A 21457-nucleotide genomic window follows, 5' to 3' on the forward strand; every position below is an offset into this window, starting at 1 on the left:
ATAGTTGGAGAAGTCTGAAGAACTTTCAAGAGTCAAAAATGAGCTTCAACCAATTACCTTACCATACATACATATATATGTGGATGGATGTTGTCACGCATTCATTCCACTGTAATTTTCAGTCTGAGATCTTATATGGGAGAAATACAGAATTTACCGGGTCAGGAACAAATTAGCATCTTACATCAAACTGTTACACTAACAGCATGAAGGAAAATATATACAGTTAACATTTGGAGTTTGATCTACATACCCCATCCCAGATGGAATAAATGAGAAGATCACATAACATGATACAACAATCATGGTGATACAAGAAGGTGCTTTGGAAGGAAAAATCCAAGCAGCACATGAGAGAAATAATACAAAAGGAGTTCCTTCTCCCACCAGAAATCACTCAAAAAGAAAATTCTCAAAATCAATGAAGAATGGAAAATCTCAGTCTTCTATTCACAAAACAATGTGTGATCCGCATGTTTAGTATACACACCGTGGTTCAGGGTAGATTTAACACCTGCACTCAGAAGGAAGAAACAGTGAGAAAGAGCAGTCATACAGCATCTGTTATCGAGTGGTGTAAGATATGGGTAATCATATGCTATTGTAAAGCATTTTGCCTGTAATGTATAGTGGCTTGCTTATAATTTACTGTTCTTTTTCGCCATTTTGATTGTGGATGTGCAAAGGAGAGATTCAAATATTGCAAGTCAAAGTAAGAAAAGGAGCTGGATAGGTATCACAAAATGTCCACAGCAAATTTGCAGGAAAGAACAAAACTTTCAGGTGGATGAGTTCGAGCAATATCATTCATGCACAAGGCTTCTAACTAAAAGAAGAAAACAGTGAGGCAGTGACACAAGGTATACTGGAACCTAGAACTTCAAGAACAGATTCTTTGCTTACCACACTTAAAAACATTGCTTAAAGCTGCCTGCCAAGAAAGTGAGGAGACATAGTGCCTGAAGATGATGGAAGCGGTCGCTTCAAAAAGGGATGGTCCATGAGCTGAGCAGCTGTCGGCCGTAAACTTGGGTCAACTTGTAGACATTTAAGTACGAAATCCCGTGCGTCGCTGGAAAGAGAATCGGGAATAAGTGGTCTCTCACCCTTTCCTATCCTATACAATGCGGCCATCTGTAATATGAGAGAGGATACACTGTCACACTCCAGAAAATCCACTCGAGTTGCATTGTTGTTAGGGACATCCACCCAAAATTCAGTATGGATCACTTGTGAAAACCCATCCATCAGGATATCATAAATTTGACTATTATGAAAAGAGTAATCGCTGTCCAAAGTAGTTAACTGAGAAGTGAGAACTAAACTTCAAGTTACAAAACTTAGTCGAACATCTTATATCTATCCATAAATTTACTCCTACTATGGGATTATTTTGAACTGAAGAAATTATGATATCTGCGTTCACAAGATAAATATCATAAGATGGAAATTCTGACTTATAGAAATGATATATTTATGAGATTTCCCCTTCACAGTTTTCCTATACTAGTATCTCTTCTCATGTGGGGGTTCATCCACCAGATATTTTAACAGTCCAAAATAACATTGGGACGGTAACATTCAGGTACTGCAGATGATGTAAATAGAAAATTAGCAGCAGATCCTGCAGAGATTAGCTCTCAGGGTAGAAGCTGATATTTGGATTAGTTTCCATGATTGGTACAATTTGTGGCTGGCATTTAGGCGGATGCCTAGTGTATTGTACCTATGACCCATTGGTCCTAAGTTCCAAATAAAAAATGCAATTATTTAGGGCCAGATGAAACTCTACAATTAAGGATCAAAAGATCACAAAAAAAATTATTGCATACAGAGATTATAAGAAATAATCTCAAAGGAAGAACCTGTCAAGTCATTCAGAAAGTTTAAAGCAGCAAGATGCTTTTACTTACACATTCCAGATGGGAGTATGGAAAACGCCTGGTTAACATCTCCAAGACCGTGCATCCAAGACTCCATATGTCTGCAGCAGGCCCATACCACTGGCTCCGGACAACCTGCAGACTCAGAGATTGATCATGAGTAAAATACCGCACCATAAAGTTTTATTAATATACCCCCCCCCCTCCATGCGCACAGAGAAAGAAAGAAATGGTCATGCTCACAACATAAGATTACATATTAAATATGCAGGGAACACAAGGATGACAAAATGTTTCCATGGCACTCCACCAAATGCAATTTATTATTTTCAAAGATGAGCGTTTCAGCAAGCATCTCTTGGCATGGACAAAGTCTGATCCAAAACTTTGGCAAGCTAAGTGATTTTACAAATAAAGGAATTTTGCAGAGATCACAACCGAGCTCAAAACGCTTGGACCAGATTTCATAAGAAAATCAGAGGAATTGGGATTTGAGTGAGGAAAAGATAACAAACAACTTGCTGGAAAATTTTATGATTACGATTGAGATCCAACTTCTTCCGCTCCTTTTGTCCAGTTTTGGCTGGAAAAGCCGAAAAAAGAACTGGTCGTTCTAGTGAATCTATGAACTTACAACTAAATCTCACTATCATAACAACAATATGGGCCGACTTCAGTGCTTCCACCGTCTTGATCAAGTAATTACAGATTGCACGCAGAGTTGCCTTTCTTGCTAGTTAGATCATTCGGTAGATCATTTCATTCTTTTTCAGGAAGCAGTCACCTCATTCTCAGGAGAATAGAGAACTCCAGTTTCAATTAGGTTATTTCACACAGCTTAAACATGGTACTTTCTGATACAAAAGAGGGTAGGGCAAACCTCAGGAGCCATCCAGAATGCAGTCCCCTTGCAGGAATGCACATCGTTCAACTTGGTGGCCTGCATTACAATGAATTAATCATAAAATGTTGAGTATAACGACAATGGAAATTTATGGCAAACCATTTTCAATCCCATGAATGAATTTTGAACAGAAAAGGAGAAAAACTAGAGAGAATAAAGGTTTAAACCTTTGCAAGGCCAAAATCCGCAAGTTTCACCAAACCATTTGTGTGCACCAATATATTTGCACATTTGATATCTCTGTAATAGACAAGTGAGATAAAAATAAGAACTTCAACATCACTTGGTACATAAGGAAAGCCATTCATTTTTCCATATGAATGTGCAACTCACTCTAGTAAATTAAAAACCTGAAGGATCCATCAAAGTGAAATCAACAAACAAATTTGTTTTGCTTCACCATGTATGTAAACGTTTTATCTCTTAGCTTTCAACTGACATGGAAAGTTTGTAGAATCATCTTGTTCATTATTTATTTTTTCCAGATAAGTTTAGACTACAATAATATAGCAACATAAACACCTTAATATGAGCAGGCTCCAGGTTATACAAATTTGAAATGTTATCCTGCTTCACCGAATTTATATTGGTTATAATCTTGAACTCTGAACAGATGGCACCATGTTATACACAAAGTGCCTCCATTTTGAGAAGAGTTTTCCATTAACCCAAGCACAAGTACATTCCATTTTGGAAAGAGTTTTCCATTAACCCAAGCACTCAACACAAGTACTCCAAAGATACAATAGAAGCTATGCCCTATATGGTCAGACTCTTCCATAAATGTGAGAAATGAAGTGGACCCTAAGATAGGGGTGTCAAACTTATCAAATATTTTGCATCACCCATAAATAATACATCAAATCAAAGATGATTTAAGTTATTCCATTACTTTATCCCCCACCCCCCACCCCCAACCCCCAACCCCCCCAAAAAAAAAGAAAAGAAAATATGGATGTCCATTTTGCACCATTGTTTAGACATAGGATTAAGATCGCATTTCAAAGGAAGCATCATTTGGCTCAAGAACAAATCAAACACGAACATAGACACAAAAACAACAAACACTAAAAAGGGGCATGAGTTGGTTTGCACGAATACAGGTGGAAAGAGTACAACACCAGAAGAAAGTATGCAGATTTCGGATACTTAAACAAAATATAGTAGACTAGATTTATAGAAACAAAGTTCCCAACAAAATTATGTAGTCTGTGCCCTTTTTCTAATGTTGGCATCTGTTCTAAATAAGATAAGGTTGGAAGCCCACTTTAGCAGAGGAAAAGGTTACTGATGAAGAAAATAACATAAAGAATAAGTAGCGTCACAAATAACACAAGGATATAACAAAAACATATATGTAGAGAGAAACCAAAAAATAGCTTGAAAGAGTTATGAGTGGCAAGAAATAAAAATGGAACAATGTCATAATCAAAACCATCAGAAAAGCATATAGCACGCATAGACTGAACACAACATGAATAACTGTGATGGTGTGATCTAATATCAAAAGATCTGTTCGGATGCAAGTGAATCTTCTGGTGCAATAATCAAAACTGATGAAAACCAGAAAAACATAGAACACCAAAAAGTCTGGTTAATAACCTGTGTATCACCCCTCTATCATGCAGATATTTCAAACCATGTAAAATCTGCCTTGTGTAAGCAGATACTTGTGGAACTCGGAGCTCATATTTCTGGTAAAGGCTCAAAAGGGAGCCTTTGGTGACTAGCTCAAGAAAAATATAGAGATGTGATTCATCCTACAAAAAAGAACAAAAACAAATAGCAAATTTTCCACTGTTAGCAAGAGAAGAAAAATGAAGAAGAGGTTGCAGAGATGATAACATGCAGAATCTAACATGCACATGAGAAATTTAAAGAAGGAAAAAACACTAAAACCTAGATTGAATTGACTCGCAATACCTTGTTTGTGCCATAATACCGGACAATGTTCTCATGTTGAAACTGACTCAGAAGAGCAATTTCCTGAACAGACACAGAGAAAACAGAAGATCAAAAAGATCAGGGAGTTCGGAACGAACAATAAGCAATTTGACACCAGTCAATCGTCACACAGCGTATATCTGGAAACATAATGTTACATGAGCGACAAACATCATTATCAAAGCTACCTGTTCAAGTTGGACAATACGTTGCTTTCCCTCATCCCCTTGATCCAGCAAAGATACTTCCTTCACAGCAAAAAAGAACCCATCACTGCAGCAAAGAAAACAATAAAGTTAAGGGAACACATTAAATATGATTTATTATCTTCTAGATCAAGCTTCCATCATTTTATACAAGGTATCTCAGAGACATGCAAGTTGTAAGTAAACTATTTTCAAGTGGATTGCAAAATAAGAGATTAAATTTCATCAAGAAGTCCATCTCAAGATATTCATTATCCAGCAACAATGAATTGCAGAAAAGTACGTCAAAATCAACAGAAAACTGAGAAAAGGAAAACATAAAAAGGATCCAGGGGATCATCTCTTTCTTAAAGCTGCAGTTATGGTCCCTGTTCTCTCCTCTTCGTTCTGCAAAATAACTAAAATAATATCCCCTTCTCAGACAATTGGTGTCCCTCTATTTCTCTTGATATCTTTCAACTCTTGGAATGGTCTCCAGAATAAAAATTATTGCCAAAGCACATGAAGAAAGCTTGCACAGATCTTTTCACCAAGTTTTTGTCTCTTTTCAATTCAGGATAATTTCAGGATTTTCTGAAACTAAACCCATCAGCTAATTCCATAATTAGTAGATAAGAAAGTCTACACCTGAATAATAATATCATTTAAGTCGCCTATGCATACAAAGGACCATAACATTTTATGTCAAACATACAATGCGAAAAAACTACATTTGGCTCCATACTCAAATTAACAATGCAAGTCTGCATTGACAACCAATAAAATATATAATTAGTAGCACTTACTCAGCAATTCCTTCATACACAGATCCAAATGATCCACGACCCAAAAGGTCACCCTTCTGCCAATCCTCAATAATGTGTCTATATTTCCCATTAGGTGAAATACTCGATGTCGGTTCTGTTGTGGTACTTGAAGAATCATCATCGTTCGAACTTGTGGTAAAAGAACATGAATCCAACAGCACACAGTTCTCTTCCCTCATTAACACTCTTCTCCTTGTACCTTCCTCATGCTCACTCCTATTCTGACCACTTTCCTCGGTCCTTCCCCCATCCTCATCCAAATAAAACCCTCTTGTGAACCTTGAAACACATGTATCAGTGCCCTGTGCAAATCCTCTTGATGCATTCAAACTGGAGGACTCCTTATCTGCCATGGGTAACGCCATCAAAGATGGCGCCACCAGAACTGGTGGGCGGACACCTTTAATACCATTTCCACGTAATTCACTGGATTTGCCACTTACTTTATCACTAAGAAATACCTGAGCTACACTTACAGAATCCCCTAATCTCTTTGATAGCTCATTAACACCAGTACCAAGAACATCAACCCTACTTGTCTCCCTGTAACCAAAATCAGGACTGTCCTCAAACTTCTTATTATCTACATGACTAATATTATCAAAACCCTTGATTTCCGGATTAATTACATCAACCACCAAATTACTACCACTAGCTCCAGAACATTTAACAACATCATCACAATCATCCTCGGATTTCTGATAAAGTATGGGCTCCAATTTCTGAGTAAACTCGACAGGAGCAGAAGCTGATCTCACCTTCATCGCTTCATATTCCTCCAGTGGTATAGCGAAATCATCAATCCCAGAAAACCCTAAGGTGTTGCAGATAATCTCGAATTCTCCATCGCTCCCATCGATACGAAAGCTAGTCTTGCCGCCGTACAAATCCAGGGAGCGCGTGCGTAGAGATTCCTCCGATGAGTACGATGATGATGAAGCTGAAGTAGAAGGAGAGAACTCATAGTTGATGTTCTTGGCGGCGTTGCGCCGGTCGAGCCTCTTTGGCTTGGCGCCTTGGGGACTGGAGCTGGAGCTGGAGCTGGGATCCATCCGACTCTTGCGGCGGTCCGAACTATTGAATAAGATTTTTGGTAAGCGATGCATTGTGCTTATGGAAAGCAAAACCCATGAATCGGTTAAGAAAAACACTCAGCTCATTTCAGTGCTCACATTCCTGAGCTTGTTTGTCGTTTCTAGTGCTACTACTTTCCCAAATCTTGGAGAATTCCGTCGTGTCTGAGCTTCTGACAGGTGCTTCGGAGCATGAATTTCACTTTTTGCTGTGTGTGTGTATGTGTGTGTGTGTGTGTGTGTGTGGTGAGAGAGAGAGAGAGAGAGATATATGAGGTAGAAAGAAAGGAGACGACAAAGACTAGTAAAACGCCGTCGTGGAGAGGAAGAGAGTAATAGGATATTATTGGGGGACATGGAGGAAACGCGGTGCCGAATTCGAGAAATGACTGCGAAAAGGGGTTTCTATTTTGGCTACCTCCTTCAATAACTCCCCATTTTACCCTTTTTTTGTTAAACAAAAAAAATATATAAGAATCATAATTTATATTCTTTATTTCAATTAGGCGATTTGATGGAGTTCATAGAGATACACAATGTGGGTGCGTTGATGGTTCGAGATGTGCACCAAAGGATTTTTAGTATATAATTACCTATTTCTGTTAGCACTTGTGCGCTTTATTGCTTATGTCGGATTCATTGACATGTCAAGAAAACCGTTTAGATTAAGCAATATGTATTGTACTATTATACTTCTTTTACTTAATGAAATTTACCTTTACTAAGATACAATCAGATTTTAAAATAACAAATTCAATCATTCAATTAGATCACTGTAAGGACTACAACATTACAGAGTTCTAAATATGTTTTCATAAACTCTATGATCATTATTTTTTTCGGAAGAAATGGTCTATGATTATAAATCACCATTTCAAATTCACTCTAAACACATGTTTCGTCTCGAACTAAAATGTTATTTCGTATAAATTCAGCGTAATATATCTTTTTACAATGATTGAGAGCTTATTTATAGTGCTCCAAGCATTAGATACATGGGGTGTAAAGTCGTTTATAACCCTGCATTAATTATCTATTTGTGAATAAAATTCTCTTGTTAAGACTAATCCAGTAAATACATACAATTCTTGTTGGAGTGATTTTTTTGATTTGTTATTTTATTTTATTTTTTTCTCATTTAAAAAGAAGAAAATGCAATAATTTGAAATAAAAATTAGTAGACATATGTGTTGACAATATAGGGTGCATGGTCTAACTACGACAACTTCTAAAATCACATTTAGATATTTATCATTTGGTCCATCATAATAGTCAACGGTTTGAAAATACAAACACATTATTCATTTTTCAAACAATGTAGAAGCACAATCATTCTTTTTAAGGCTACAAATTATAATTAGGAAAAAAGAAAATTTTTCATCCTATAATTTTGGTTTGAATTTATTTTGATCATTTATCTTTCGAAATATTAGATTCAGTATTTTATCTATTAATTTTGCGTCTAATTTATGACTTTTTTGTCATTGTGATGATAAAGATTAATAATCCATTCTGATGCTCTAAATGTAGTATAAACAAATTTAAATTACAAGACTAAAACTGAAATGAATAAATTTAAATTAAAATTAATAACATGCAAACTTAAAAGATTAAAAAATTACAAGACTATGATCAATAATATTTTTTAATATGAATAAATTATGTATATAATATAATTTGTTTGATATAATTTATTATTTCATACTTTTTGTGCCTTATTTCTATTTGTTATTAAAAAATAGTTTGCTAATAGCCAATTTATGATGTCACTGAAGTACGTAAGCATTGGATTCCCCTTAGGTCAGCTTATTTTATAACAATTTTTTCTGCATAAATTGAGGTGACCTATTTCCACGTGTATAAAGTATCTTATCCACCTTGTTTGTTTTCAATAAAAATATATTAAGACCATCAATTTATTTGAATAAGTTTTATAAGTAATTATTTTAAGTTCAAGTTTTAATCAATATTTAAAAACGAAAACTACAAATCAAATCAAATTTTTTTGTTGATATAATAAAAGGGAGTTATAGGTTGTTCCCACCTACTACTAAGCCAGACAGGGTAAAGGCCTTTTGAGATTCTCCTACTGATAGAAAAAATTTTCATTATGTTTGTTTTCATTTTTAAATTATCTCCGAAACGAGTCAAAATATATCCAATATTTAATATCATTTAAAAATACCTTATGTATGTATTTTTGACTGTTTTAGCATAAATACATATATATATATAAATATATATGAAAAAGACATGATTTGACAATGAATAGTATTTTTTGTATCCCAAAACACAACATTAAACATATAATACTTATTTTAAATTATCTCCAAAAACAAATCTAGACATACATACTATCTCTAACACACACTTATTTATTGTTGTTTTTATCTCTATATCTCTACAAAACACTCAGAAAATGAATCCAAACACTATGCTTGATTTCGGTAAAGTCTTCTGCTTCTTAGCCTAGCCCAACCCCTAATTTCCTTTAAAATGAATACCGATCTGAAATCAAAAATGAAAATTCTCGTATTGAATGTTAGAAAACGTGAGCGGCCAGTGCTGTACCGACATTGGGGTGCAAAAGCATGGGGAGCGAACAGGACTTTTTATTTTTATTCTTATTCTTGTAGTTGGTCATATGCTCTTAACTCGTAATATTTACTTATTTAATTCGATTATTCAATTGACGGTCAGAAAAACATATTAATCTATTTCGACAGTGCAAGTGAATTTTAGAGTAGATTACACCGGATTTTTTTTTTAAATTTGTATAATTACAAATATTTTTATATTATTTGAAAAATTATAAACATCTCTTGAAATTAAGGACTGTCTAACAAATACCTTTTACAATAGATTCTTATGTGGGCTTGATTTTACTTGTAATTTTTTAAACAATAAGGGCTATTTGTTATTACGATAAATTTTTTTAAAAATCTAAATTTAGCTACAATGATTGTGGTTGATAACATCGATCACATAGACCGCTCCTATCTCCTGTTCAGAAAGATAGCGAATGACTTAATCCATTTCTAAAAAATCGAATTTCATTAACAACCTTTCTTACCTTCTCTCCATGCTCTCGGTCAGTCCATTCATATCTATATAGTCATGTGTAGTGTTGTTAGGAAGGAAAACTCCCCTTCTTATGAATGTTGAAAGAAATTCCATATCCTATGGTAAGTACTGAATCGAACTATCGGCTAGAACGAAGAGACCGTCTTACGCCTTAGGTCCTTATCTTTCTCGATGCGAATCCCTTGTAATTCTCCCTTTAACACCAACGGTAGATAGGAACTTAATTGTCTCACAACGTTCTAAACCCAACTCACGTAACAATTAAATTGACGAACAACTGAACCCTTGGGACCTTCTTCAACCCCAGGATGTGATGAGTCGACAACGAGGTGCCAAACGACTCAGTCGATAAGAGCTCTTGGGAATCATTAGCCTGTTATCCCCGGCGTACCTTTGATCCGTTGAGCTAGAGCCCTTCCACACGAGACTCCCGGATTACTATGGCTGACTTTCATCTCTGTTCGAATTTACTCTAAATTTTATTATTGATAGATACGTTGCGCCAATAAATAAAATATGATTTGATTAATTAAGTCAAAGTCAAAATATTTGTTTGGTAGAGCTATTTTTACATTTAATTAAATGCTAATTGTACTTATTTAAATAGATAAAATTAATTATTAATCAATAAACTAAACGTGAGCGCTCAAAAAGAAATTAAACAAAATTAAATTGCAGGGGGAGGTTTTTTCAGTGTCGTTACTCCGAAACAGAAACACTTTATTATATGAAAAACCCGCTTTGTTTGGTTTTATGTTTTCGCTTTTTTCATGATAAGATAAAACAAATTCAATGTTTGTTTTTGTATTTTTACACCTTATTTTGTATTTTTTTTTAATTTTTCAACTTTCTAAATATAATACATATATATACACTTATATATATATTTTAAAAGAGACATAATTTGACAATAAATAGTGATTTTTGTCTCCAAAAAATACAATATTAAACATACAATATTTTTATATATACATATTTATATATAAAAGATATATAAAAAAAATATGATCTGATAATGAACAGTCATTTTTGTCTCTCAAGTCCCAACATCAAACCTACACCAATTATTTTAAAATATTTTAAATTACCTCAAAATACAAATCCAAATATATAATTTATTTTCAACACACACTTATTTATTTCTATTTTTCTCACTCTATCTCCAAAACACAAAACACAACAATCAAACTACAAATCCAAACACTACCCCTGTATTCTCTCAGCTCTCTGTATATGCCCTAATATTTAACACATATTTCTCTCTGCATTCCCACCACCAAATCTCTGTACATAAATCTCTCTCAAATTCGCCCCCTGCATTTTTCTTCTTGCAATCTGGAAATTTATACGCACATGCAATATAATATTCGAGTATTTTTCCCCAAGCAAGTTTAGAAAATCGCCGGAAGTATATATACTACAGGTATATCATATATGTATGTTTTCATCTATTGGTAGTGTGGCGGTTTTAGGAGCGTTTAGGGTGTTCCTGGATCCCCTTTTTATGGTTACTCTATTTGAGGTAGGGCTACTCGTCTTCCATTGACTGCTCGTTTGGTCTAGATTGTTGCGGACGTGTATCGGTTTATTTCTGCGTAGGAAGTTGGTTATTTCTGTGTGTTTGATTGTTGTGGCAGAACCCTAGTACGTCAGGGGATTTTAGTTCGAAGGGTTGGAGTTTACTTCTTTGAGTAATGAGCGAAAAGTTGGTTACTTCTGTGTGTTCGCTGTGTACTGGAGTTTGCTTCTGGGTTTTTAGTTTGTGATGGGGTGATACTTGAAGAGAGGAAAGTGTTCGGTTCTAGGATTTTGATTGTGCTGTTGGACTAAAAAGAGATTCTGTTAAGCGGGTTTGGGTGAAGGATGAAGGAGAGCCAGGATTTTTCTTGTATTGGTTGATTCGGAGATCCTCTGGATGGAAAAATTGCGGAAAAGTTAAAAAACGAAAATCCCCTTACGTGAAGGAGTTGAGTGCTACTCACTGTTTCGGACATCATAGAAAGATTTTGATTTGTGGGACTGGTGAAAAGCTTGGGATTTATAGTTTCTGTTGCATCATTAGGGCAATGGGTTGATGTTTGTGTATAGAGCTCATCAATCATGCAACCGAATGCATTGGGATAAAGGAGGGTGTTTGACTGCAGCATTTTCAGCTTTGACCCTCTATAGTAATTAGATCATGTCCAGTACAGATGGAAAGAACTGAACATGCGCTAGTTCCTGGATGGTTAAAATGTACAGGAAATGTTGCTGTAGGTGGCACCTCAGCCCACCACTCAGGTAGCATTACTCTCTTGTGCTTCTACTCATCTATGAATAGCGATCCCTAGTTTATTTGTTTTCTTTTTCCTTTGTGTGCGTCTGTATAATTTTGTTCTTCTCTTAAAGTTGGTAGAAGGTGATTTTTGGTGCCTTTTTATGGTAGATATTTCTTCTTCCATGCACTCAACCCGAAGTCGGTCAATTAGGAGCAACAGTGAGAAAGATAACCCATGGTTTCTGCACAGAAATTCATCATCCGGTTCTGGGCAGAATCCAAGTAGTAATGGATCCTCAAAGCATCCATATAGTAGTTTCACAAGGAGTCATCGCGACAGAAACCATGATAGAGAGAAGGAGAAGTCTCTTTCAGAAGATATTTGGGAGCATTACTCTTCAGACCCCTTTGCAAGCATATCAACTAGTAGAATTGAGAGGAGTGCCTTTAAGCATTCTCAATCACTTGTTTCCAGAAAAGCTTGTGAAGTCTTGCCCCGCTGGGTAGAGGACTCAAGAAACAGCATCAGCAGTCAGAGTTGCTGTAATAGTGTGCTTTCTGTGGGAAGTAATAGTAGTGGCATTCAGAAGCCTATTTTTGAAAAGGATTTTCCATCACTTGGAACTGAGGAGAAGCTAGATATGACTGGAATTAGGAGAGTCTTGTCTCCTGGTTTGACTTCGTCTGTTCAGAGTTTGCCCATTGGCAAGTCAGTGTTTCAGGGTGGTGAGAAATGGACTTCTGCTTTAGCAGAGGTTCCCGCTATTCTTGCCGACGATGGCATGGACCACTCTTATTTTCAACAGAATGTCTCTAGGTTTCCAACTTCTGCATCTGGAACCTCTTGTACAGCAGGTTTGAACATGGCTGAGGCATTGTCACAGCCTCCGGCCCAAGTTCGTACTGCATCCCAGGTAAATAATTGTGGAAGTCGTTCTGTGTTCATGAAGCAATGAACCAGGGCTGATCTTAATACTCTCTTTAATACATCCTGCAGCTACCTGATAAGATTCAGAGGCTTGAGGAATTGGCTATAAAGCAGTCCAAACAATTAATTCCAGTGACACCATCGATGCCTAAACCCTCGGTAAAACAGTTATTATATGGCATACTTATTTATTGGTATTTCAGATGACTATACTTTTCTCTAGGCTCTGCTATTCCTTCCCGAATTCATTTTGTTGTTATGTGGATACCCTATGGTGGTTATTTCAGTGTCCTTATTTTGTTCCATATCTCCTGCTTTGGACCTAAATTATTTTATTTGAATCATGTTAATATTGTATCTAGAGCTGTCATTCCTGCCACTTAGCGGCTGCTTCCATGTGTGCTATAATGAGTTTGAACATACTTCAATATGTTTTAATAAGTGGAATAAATATGGAGCGCAAGTGAAGTTAGTTAAAATATTATTCTCCAGGGTTCTGGAGACAAATCAAAACAACCAAGGATTGCAGTCAGAAATGGTGAGATGATTGTGGCTTCCAAGGGTGTCAACCCTCAGTCCCATTCACCTCATCTTTCTAATCAGTCTCACATTGGACAAGTCAGATCTGATTTTCCAAGTTCCTTTCAGAAAGGGAAGTTTTTGGTTCTCAAACCAGGGCGTGAGAATGGTATCACCATTGTGACAAAGGATGCAGCTGTTTCAACTGGTGATGCCAATTGCAGAGTGCTTAATGGCCAATTACCCATGGCTCCATTGAGAACTGCATCGATGAGTCTAAACAATTCTATGGTTCCTGCTCTGGGAAACAAGGTTGGTGCCTTATCACTAAGTTCCAGATCTACTGTGGACAAGAGATCCTCTCAATCTCTGGCCCGAAGCAGAAGTGAATTTTTTAAGCTCATGAGGAGAAAAACCACACACAATGCTACAACCAGTCACTCAGATTCAAGTTTGGCTGTTTCATCTCCCACTGCACAGATATCTGGAGAAATAAATAAAGAAGGCCATACTCCCATACGTCCTCGCCATTTGGAGAATGGTACCCAGATGATCTGCAATGGAAATGGACATGACATTCCTCAGAATTCCCATAAATCTTCTGATGTCGGGGAGGACAACTCTTTTGTTAATGGAGCAATTTGTCCAGATGAAGAAGAGGCTGCATTTCTTCGCTCGCTTGGTTGGGAAGAAAATGGTGGGGAAGACGAAGGCCTCACGGAGGAAGAGATCAATGCCTTCTATCAAGAGGTGCGGGTTATTCATTCCAACTTATTCCTGACCAATTTTCAGTATTTAGGTTCTGCATAATGCTAGTTTCAAGTAGAAAACATTGTTGATAGAGCACCAATTTATCTTTTCATAGTCATAGCAAAGTAATCAAGGTAACATAAAAAGTTAGGGGGTTGGTGGCAGGGGGGAAGGGATGCTTGGCTCTATGAATCTCCTCTTGCGTACATGCAATCTTTCTCCAACAAGGTGGGATGAAATTAGGACTCTATTGTACCTTGCCGTCCCCAAGATAGATAGACTCCATTCTGCTAGCTAGTTCATGTCAACTTTTTTCTTCTTTGAGTTGATCATATTACTCAACAAAGTTGAATGCAGATTAATGTATTGTTGGTTTTTCTTACAGTACATGAATAGGCAGCCATCTTTGGAAGTGTGTGAAAGTCCTCGGCCAAAATGCTTGGCCTCTTCGGTATTTCAATATGCTATTCCTGGTATCGCATGTTCTGAATCAAGCTCCTCTGAGTCTGAAGCTTGACATCTAATTCACGCTGAATGTATCTGGGAATTCAATTTTGTTGGTGAGCGGTTGTCTTTTCTTTATATTTTGCTTTGACGAAGAGCTAAAATGATGACTGGTCCTTGGATGTCTATGGATAATAAAATACTGGCATCTGGGATTGATGCTGGCAGAAAAAGAGTTCGCTCAATACACTCGAAGATAGGTTAGGAATGCATGGATAGCATTACTGCTACTGCATCAACAGGTGCTCATCTTTTTGACGTACTTGGTCATTTTTCGTGGGATCTCACTTGAAGTGGGGAAGTATATTTGGTTCATTTTACACAGAGGTGAAAAAAAAGATGGAAAATGATAATTTAGTTTTACTTCTTATTTTCCTTTTGACTTTTATTCTTAACCCGTTAATTTAGCTTGTGTAAATCGATAGCTTCGTTCAATATTTTGAGAGAGACAGACTCTGGCATTTCAAATAACAAGGTAGCTAGAGTGTATTAAGAGTTCTAGATTCTGAACTTATTTCTCGTGATGCTGTTGAATAAGCTAATTTCAGGTGATAGCCCAATTTGCCGCCTCCGTGCATTGTTCATTTGTCCTGCTGTATTTTGGTTGTGGGATAGGTAGATAATACCAGTTTACCGGTGTTTGTGTAGTGTAGCAAAGTGGTACCAGCCTAGGTTTGTTGCTTTTAGTCTTTTTAACAGTGAACCTTTTAGGAATTTCCATGTCGATGCCCATGTAGACTGGAACTTACATCATTTTTGAAATAGTTGCTCCTAAAACTTATCAACTGATAGCACATTCCAGAATTAGTTCCCAAAATCACTTCAGACAGAGATGTTAGATAAGTGACGGTGGTGGTGGAGCTGTGACTCATCATGCATAAAACCCCTGGGTCACAATAAAAAAAACGCAAAATTAATGCCTTCCCAAAGCGATTTACAGCCACTTACACTTGTTCACAATAAACAAATGTCAACTCGACTTCTGTGCCAGCAGAATAACAACGCACAACGACACGTTTGGATGACCCAAAGAACTTCAATTCACCAGTACGAGATGTTTGGCTCATGCTAGATCATTCCGAGTGAGATATCCAATAAATCAGGCCACTGCCAAGAGGAGGGATTAAAAATCATCTTCATAGTCAATGGAAATGAGATCTGGTAATGGCATCTAGTTCAGTTTTTAAACTAGTGTGGCCAACTTTCTTGCCTTACTTACAGAGGAAGGCAGAATTTCACATGAACTTATAAAATATAGAACCAAAAGCAAACCCCCCTTCAAGAACAATAATAATTTGTAATTTAACTGCAATATGAGCATCACTGCTTGGATTATGGAGATCCGCAATCCCCTTTCAACTATGAAGTTAGAAGTAGAGCAAGCTATTTACCTGATTAGCACAAACACACATTGAAGGACACCTGCAACTCCGGTCCATGCCGAAGGACCAGATTTTACCAGTGTATCTTGTATCAACAAGCCGACGGAAGCAGCTAACGAGACAAAGGACACAACATATGCTATGAAAAGCCAGAGTTTCAACCTGCAAATCGAGAAACTAAAATAGCTTAACAAATGTGTAATCTCCTCATTTAACAGCATAAAATAGGAGGAACATGGTAAGATAATGCAACAGGAGCTCGCGAATTCAAAGATATCATAATAATGCTTATTTCACTTATAATTTGACAGATTAATCCAATATACATATACCAATCTATATAAGAATTTGACCTTTTCCTTTCATCAGTTTATTTCCTAAAATTAGACGTGTCTGCTAAAACTGCTAACAAGACAAAGGAGTTAGCTCATCTACAACAGAGAAAATTAAAATCTTGGTTACAGATCACTGTAAAATTCCACACATGATGATCATATTTTTATTATCAACAAAATTTCCAACTTTTCGTCCCAAAGGAATTCCACAAGCAAAGCGTCTCAACTATCTTATAGAAACTAACAATAATTAACATAATAAATGGAACTTTAGAAAGAAAAAAATAATGATATTAACCTCCATTCACCATCTTCATACGGTGAGTAGTCAATATCCTCTTTCCTCACGCAATTGAACATCAAAGCAGACAGAGACGCGAAAATCCCTACCAAAGACAGAGAAGGACGTCAAAACATAAACCCACCAGAAAGAGAAAAAAAAAAAAAGAAAGCAAAAACTAAAACAATAAGCATAATTTGCAGAGGAATACCAGGGAGGTAGTGAACGAATGGGACTTGGACGGAGCTGCAGACGATGGCGTCCACCCAAAACCACCAGCCGGCACCGAATACCGCGCCTGCGACGCCGGGTCCGAAGATTGCCAACAGCTCCGCCAAATTCATTTTATGTAACTTTTACTTCCCGACAGCAAGAATTTAGATAATTCTGATCTGTCCGATTATCGATTAGCGGCGACCACAAGCAACTTGGAAGAGACTATCGACAGATTTAAGTCTTTCCGGAACTTGGGTGTTTTTTTCCTACTTCTCTTCCTCACGCAATAATAATGGGATAAAAGAAATGCTTTTGCTTTTTGCCTCACTAATAGTTAATCTTCACTTAAGTAGTTAAAACACCAGTTACAACAATTAACCCTGCTCCAAAAACATAAACTCTAATTAACTACTCTGTCTGTCTGGTATGTCGTCATTATGTCTATATAATAAATAATTTTTTATATTCTAAAATATATTATTTATTTATATTAATATTAAAAAAATACCATTCATACTTATAAATCATGGTAATAATAGCAGCATATCGATTTTTTATGAAGTCAAAAATACACTTCAATTAATAATATAACTAATTTATTGGGGTTACGTAAGCTGATGCTTTCTTTCTTGACAACTTTTGTTGGATTGACTAACTAATTTTAATATATTAATTAGGCCTATCCCAATGGGTAAAATTATTAAAATTTTATAATTTTAGAAATTATGAGTCCGAACTTCGTAATATGTATGGGTTATTATTTCTATCGCATATTAGGTGTTAAGTGGTTGTTTTTACTTCATAATATGTATTATCTATTGTAATAGAATGCGTTGGTTAGATTTAAATTAATAAATATTATTGATCAGAATATAATAGTTGTTTCTACTGTATATGTAGCAGTTATTATCTACTGTAATGATAAGTGTTGATTAGATTGTATTTAATAGATGTTATTAATCAGGATATGATGGTTGTAATTATTTACTGAAGTAGTAGGCGTTCATTAGCTTTAATTTAATATATATTATTGATGAGGGTATGATGATTGTAATAATCATTGTTAGATATTAATATTTGACATGAATGATTGTAATTAATTTATTTCAATTAATAATAATTTATCGCTCTCACTTTAAAAAAAAGAAAAGAAAGAGACTAACTAATTTTATCCAATTATCTTACATCAATTCTCATATCAAATATATAACAAGTAAGAAATTAATTTGGAAAGAGTAAGTATGTTAGGGGATATAATATATGGTATTTAGTATTGTGGGGTGTGTGGATATATAGTGAAATAATTAGGGGAAAAGAGAGAGATGTTAATAGGATGAGAAATAAGCAAATGTTGGTATGATTGAGAGCAGATGAGTGATCTGATACACTTGCACTTTCATATTGCATATTTGCATTTGCATGTACTACCTCTTTTAACTCAAACATTCTTCACTTTTACTTTATATTATTCTTAGTACTACCATTTTTATATATATCAATTATGTGGATTATCCATTTTCTTGTTGGCAAGCACTAGTACTTCTACGGTGCGTATCCGCCGTGACCACCGCCTTCCCCCGCGCCGTACCCTTCACCATGCCCACCGCCCGCTGCTCCACCTCCGCCACCACCCCCTCCTCCTTCTCCTCCCCCATAAGCTCCTCCAGATCCACCATGACCCCCCCCTGCACCACCACCGGCGCCTCCACCACTACCGTATCCAGCGCCTTCCGATCCTCCAGCGGATCCACCCCCACCTCCACCGCCGTGACCTCCTCCACCACCATATCCTCCATTACTACCACCAAAGCCACCTCCACTGCCTCCTCCTTCACCTCCTCCATATCCACCAGCATGTCCTCCTCCCGCAGCAGAACCACCGCCTCCACCTCCACCTCCACCTCCACCTCCTCCGCCACCACCATTTGCACCACCACCTCCACCATAACCCGCGCCATGTCCTTCCCCACTACCACTTCCATACCCAGCACCATGGTCTCCCCCTTCAGCATAACCAGCTCCACCTCCATTGCCGCCTCCACCACCTCCACCACCAGCGCCATGGTCTCCACCAAACCCAGAGCCACTACCACTACCACCACCACTTCCAGCTCCACTAGCAGAGCCATGACCAACAACAGCTCCACCAGACCCTCCACCCTCGCCTCCCCCACCACCACCACCACCATTAATTCCCACACCAATTACGGCTCTGAAGCCATTAGGATAATAGGTATCATGAGTACCCTCCAAGAGAGTCCTAGCTGCCGAACATATAGCAACACACAACACCACAAAGAAAACTAGAGAAAGAAGTTTGTTTGCAGCCATGGGAATGGATAAATTGCAATATGTATGCATGGAGGGATGAGGTATTTATAGGGTGAAAAGCGCGTGCATGCATTGCACTGTGAAGTAGACGTCAAGAGATTAAGGGGTTTTGGCCCACAAAGTGCTCCACTGAACAATCACGCCGTACTGAGTAGTGATCTTCTGCTGTCTTCCACATTTGATTATATATCATCAACCTAATTAATTACCTATGCCATCACATAATTATTATCTAATAATGTTCTTAATTACAGTGGGAATTAAGTGATGATGATCATCATTTAATGAAGTAATGCAGTTTGTAGGATTGGCAGAAATGAATAATTAAGATGATGATGGATGGTATGAAGGAGCACTTTTTTCTTTTGAGTTATTAGGATATGTAATGATGGATGGAATTCCAAGTCATATAATAATAAAATGGATGAGTGGGTAGTGTGATTCTTTGTTGCCCTCATCACCATGACATTATATATACTTCACTAACCAACTCATCATCATCATCTATAAACCTACCTACTTCATGCATCTACCCTCTTCTGCTCAATTATGTCTTTAAGCAACATGGACCTGGACCCACTACTAATCTCAACTCCTCCTCTTATCAGAGCTTCACAATACCCCCAAATGCATCACTAATTCTCATCATACTCATCTCGGTTTCTCCCATTGATTTTGAATTTAATCTCATTTTTTCTTCTCTAACTTTAAAAATATTAACTAATACTTTCTTTTTTTTTATTTTTATATATATATTAAGAACCACGTGACATTTTCTGTTAAATATCTAATGAAAAGGTATCACTGGACCAAAAATGCTACTTATTTAAAGTTACAACAACATAAATGAGAATACCGTAATTAGTAGGACTAAAAGTGGAAAGACCCTAAGATACGGGACAAAAAATGTTATTTTTCAATCTTTTCTTGTTGAACATACAAAATTGTTATTAATTATCAATAGAAAAAAAGGTTTAATTATATTTACACCTCCTGATCTGTGATTTATTTATACAAATCATCCATGTCTTTTGTGTAATTAATATAGAAATCACTGGTAGCAGTCAAAAAACAGTAGTTTGTAGTAATGATATTGACATATTAGGCAGTGTGTATGTAATTTTCTAAAAAGTAGGGGTAGTTTGTGCAAATGAGTTGATATTTTAGTGGGTGTATGTGTAATTTTTTTTTAAAATAAGAATAATTTATATAATAGATATAGATGTAATTATACCAAAAAATAATAATTTTGTATGGTCTTGGTTATTATTATATCTAAGTATCACAATTGTGTTTTATGAATTAAAATTTAAGAGGTTGTAAGAGAAAATATATTTCATAAATGAAGTCTCTTAGAATTCATTTTTGGTTTGCCGAATACTTACAATGTTTGATTTCTTGAGGTCAATTAATCAAAAAATATATAGTTATGCTTTTATTCTATGTTTTTCTTTATCGTATTACTAAAATTAATTTCATTTATTTTAAAAATATATTGCAAGTCTTTGTCCTTTCTCCTCGCACTCGCACCTTACTCTTTATCTAATATTGACCCTCAGCTTTTTATGATTACTCCTTCTCTTATTTATATAAGAAAATATTTATATATATATCTTCCTCATCTATTTATTTTTTTCAATCATATTATGTTATTTTACTATAAATTGTTATTTTTTTTATACTTAATCATACATTCAATAAGTACACTAAATAATTTAACATAAAACTTGGACAAAACAAATTAATAATTACTCATTGGCAAAATTGTAATTTACCTACAACAAATTTAAGAAATAGGCAATTAGTCCACTTGTAAAAATAAAATAGCAATTTACCTCTTTCAATATTTAAAAACGATGCAAAATACCCCCTTTCATGCAAATGGTGTTGTGTACGTGTGAATTTTCTTTTCTTTTTTTTTTCCTTTTTTCTTTATTATTATAATTTTTTACAACAGTTGGATTTTATAAAATATAAATCAATGGCTCATACTTTATCTATAGTAATTTATGGTCCAGATCATATATTATTTGATCTATGGCCAATACTTGATCT

The 21457-nt window shown here is 36.0% G+C and overlaps 4 protein-coding genes across 4 annotated transcripts; 1 reads left to right on the forward strand and 3 right to left on the reverse strand.

Annotated features, from left to right (window-relative positions):
* Window positions 1-172: 172 nt before the first annotated feature.
* Window positions 173-7165, reverse strand: LOC105159501 (mitogen-activated protein kinase kinase kinase 1). The gene is made up of 9 exons (XM_011076580.3): window positions 5723-7165; window positions 4920-5004; window positions 4711-4773; window positions 4390-4547; window positions 2955-3027; window positions 2764-2823; window positions 1914-2018; window positions 904-1134; window positions 173-514 (listed from the first exon to the last, which is right to left on the reverse strand). The coding sequence occupies exons 1-8, from the start codon at window positions 6847-6849 to the stop codon at window positions 922-924; spliced, it is 1884 nt and encodes a 627-aa protein (XP_011074882.2). The 5' UTR covers window positions 6850-7165; the 3' UTR covers window positions 173-514; window positions 904-921.
* Window positions 7166-11087: 3922 nt separating this feature from the next.
* Window positions 11088-15359, forward strand: LOC105159502 (uncharacterized). Its single transcript, XM_011076581.2, has 5 exons — window positions 11088-12180; window positions 12326-13071; window positions 13155-13244; window positions 13578-14354; window positions 14740-15359. The coding sequence occupies exons 1-5, from the start codon at window positions 12093-12095 to the stop codon at window positions 14869-14871; spliced, it is 1833 nt and encodes a 610-aa protein (XP_011074883.1). The 5' UTR covers window positions 11088-12092; the 3' UTR covers window positions 14872-15359.
* Window positions 15360-15749: 390 nt separating this feature from the next.
* LOC105159503 (uncharacterized) lies at window positions 15750-17381 on the reverse strand. Its single transcript, XM_011076582.3, has 4 exons — window positions 17067-17381; window positions 16874-16961; window positions 16250-16402; window positions 15750-15965 (listed from the first exon to the last, which is right to left on the reverse strand). Exons 1-4 carry the CDS (start codon window positions 17197-17199, stop codon window positions 15932-15934), a joined length of 408 nt encoding a protein of 135 aa, XP_011074884.1. The 5' UTR covers window positions 17200-17381; the 3' UTR covers window positions 15750-15931.
* Window positions 17382-18412: 1031 nt separating this feature from the next.
* LOC105159504 (uncharacterized) lies at window positions 18413-19416 on the reverse strand. Its single transcript, XM_011076584.3, has one exon. The coding sequence runs from the start codon at window positions 19400-19402 to the stop codon at window positions 18614-18616; it is 789 nt and encodes a 262-aa protein (XP_011074886.1). The 5' UTR covers window positions 19403-19416; the 3' UTR covers window positions 18413-18613.
* Between the last annotated feature and the right edge of the window lie 2041 nt (window positions 19417-21457).

Source organism: Sesamum indicum, linkage group LG3 (genome assembly GCF_026168435.1).
Source record: "Sesamum indicum cultivar Baizhima isolate 11 linkage group LG3, ASM2616843v1, whole genome shotgun sequence".
In the NCBI taxonomy this organism is placed as follows: domain Eukaryota; kingdom Viridiplantae; phylum Streptophyta; class Magnoliopsida; order Lamiales; family Pedaliaceae; genus Sesamum; species Sesamum indicum.

Coding starts and splice junctions, on each gene's coding strand:
- LOC105159504 (XM_011076584.3), bottom strand. CDS start 19,402: ATGGCTGCAAACAAACTTCTTTCTCTAGTTTTCTTTGTGGTGTTGTGT.
- LOC105159502 (XM_011076581.2), top strand. CDS start 12,093: ATGGAAAGAACTGAACATGCGCTAGTTCCTGGATGGTTAAAATGTACA. Junction 13,072..13,154: donor AAGTTCGTACTGCATCCCAG/GTAAATAATTGT, acceptor TACATCCTGCAG/CTACCTGATAAGATTCAGAG. Junction 13,245..13,577: donor CATCGATGCCTAAACCCTCG/GTAAAACAGTTA, acceptor ATTATTCTCCAG/GGTTCTGGAGACAAATCAAA.
- LOC105159501 (XM_011076580.3), bottom strand. CDS start 6,849: ATGCATCGCTTACCAAAAATCTTATTCAATAGTTCGGACCGCCGCAAG. Junction 4,774..4,919: donor GTATTGTCCAACTTGAACAG/GTAGCTTTGATA, acceptor GTGTCTGTTCAG/GAAATTGCTCTTCTGAGTCA. Junction 4,548..4,710: donor GGTATTATGGCACAAACAAG/GTATTGCGAGTC, acceptor TCTTTTTTGTAG/GATGAATCACATCTCTATAT.
- LOC105159503 (XM_011076582.3), bottom strand. CDS start 17,199: ATGAATTTGGCGGAGCTGTTGGCAATCTTCGGACCCGGCGTCGCAGGC. Junction 16,403..16,873: donor TATGAAGATGGTGAATGGAG/GTTAATATCATT, acceptor CTCGATTTGCAG/GTTGAAACTCTGGCTTTTCA. Junction 15,966..16,249: donor TGTGTGTTTGTGCTAATCAG/GTAAATAGCTTG, acceptor TCCTCTTGGCAG/TGGCCTGATTTATTGGATAT.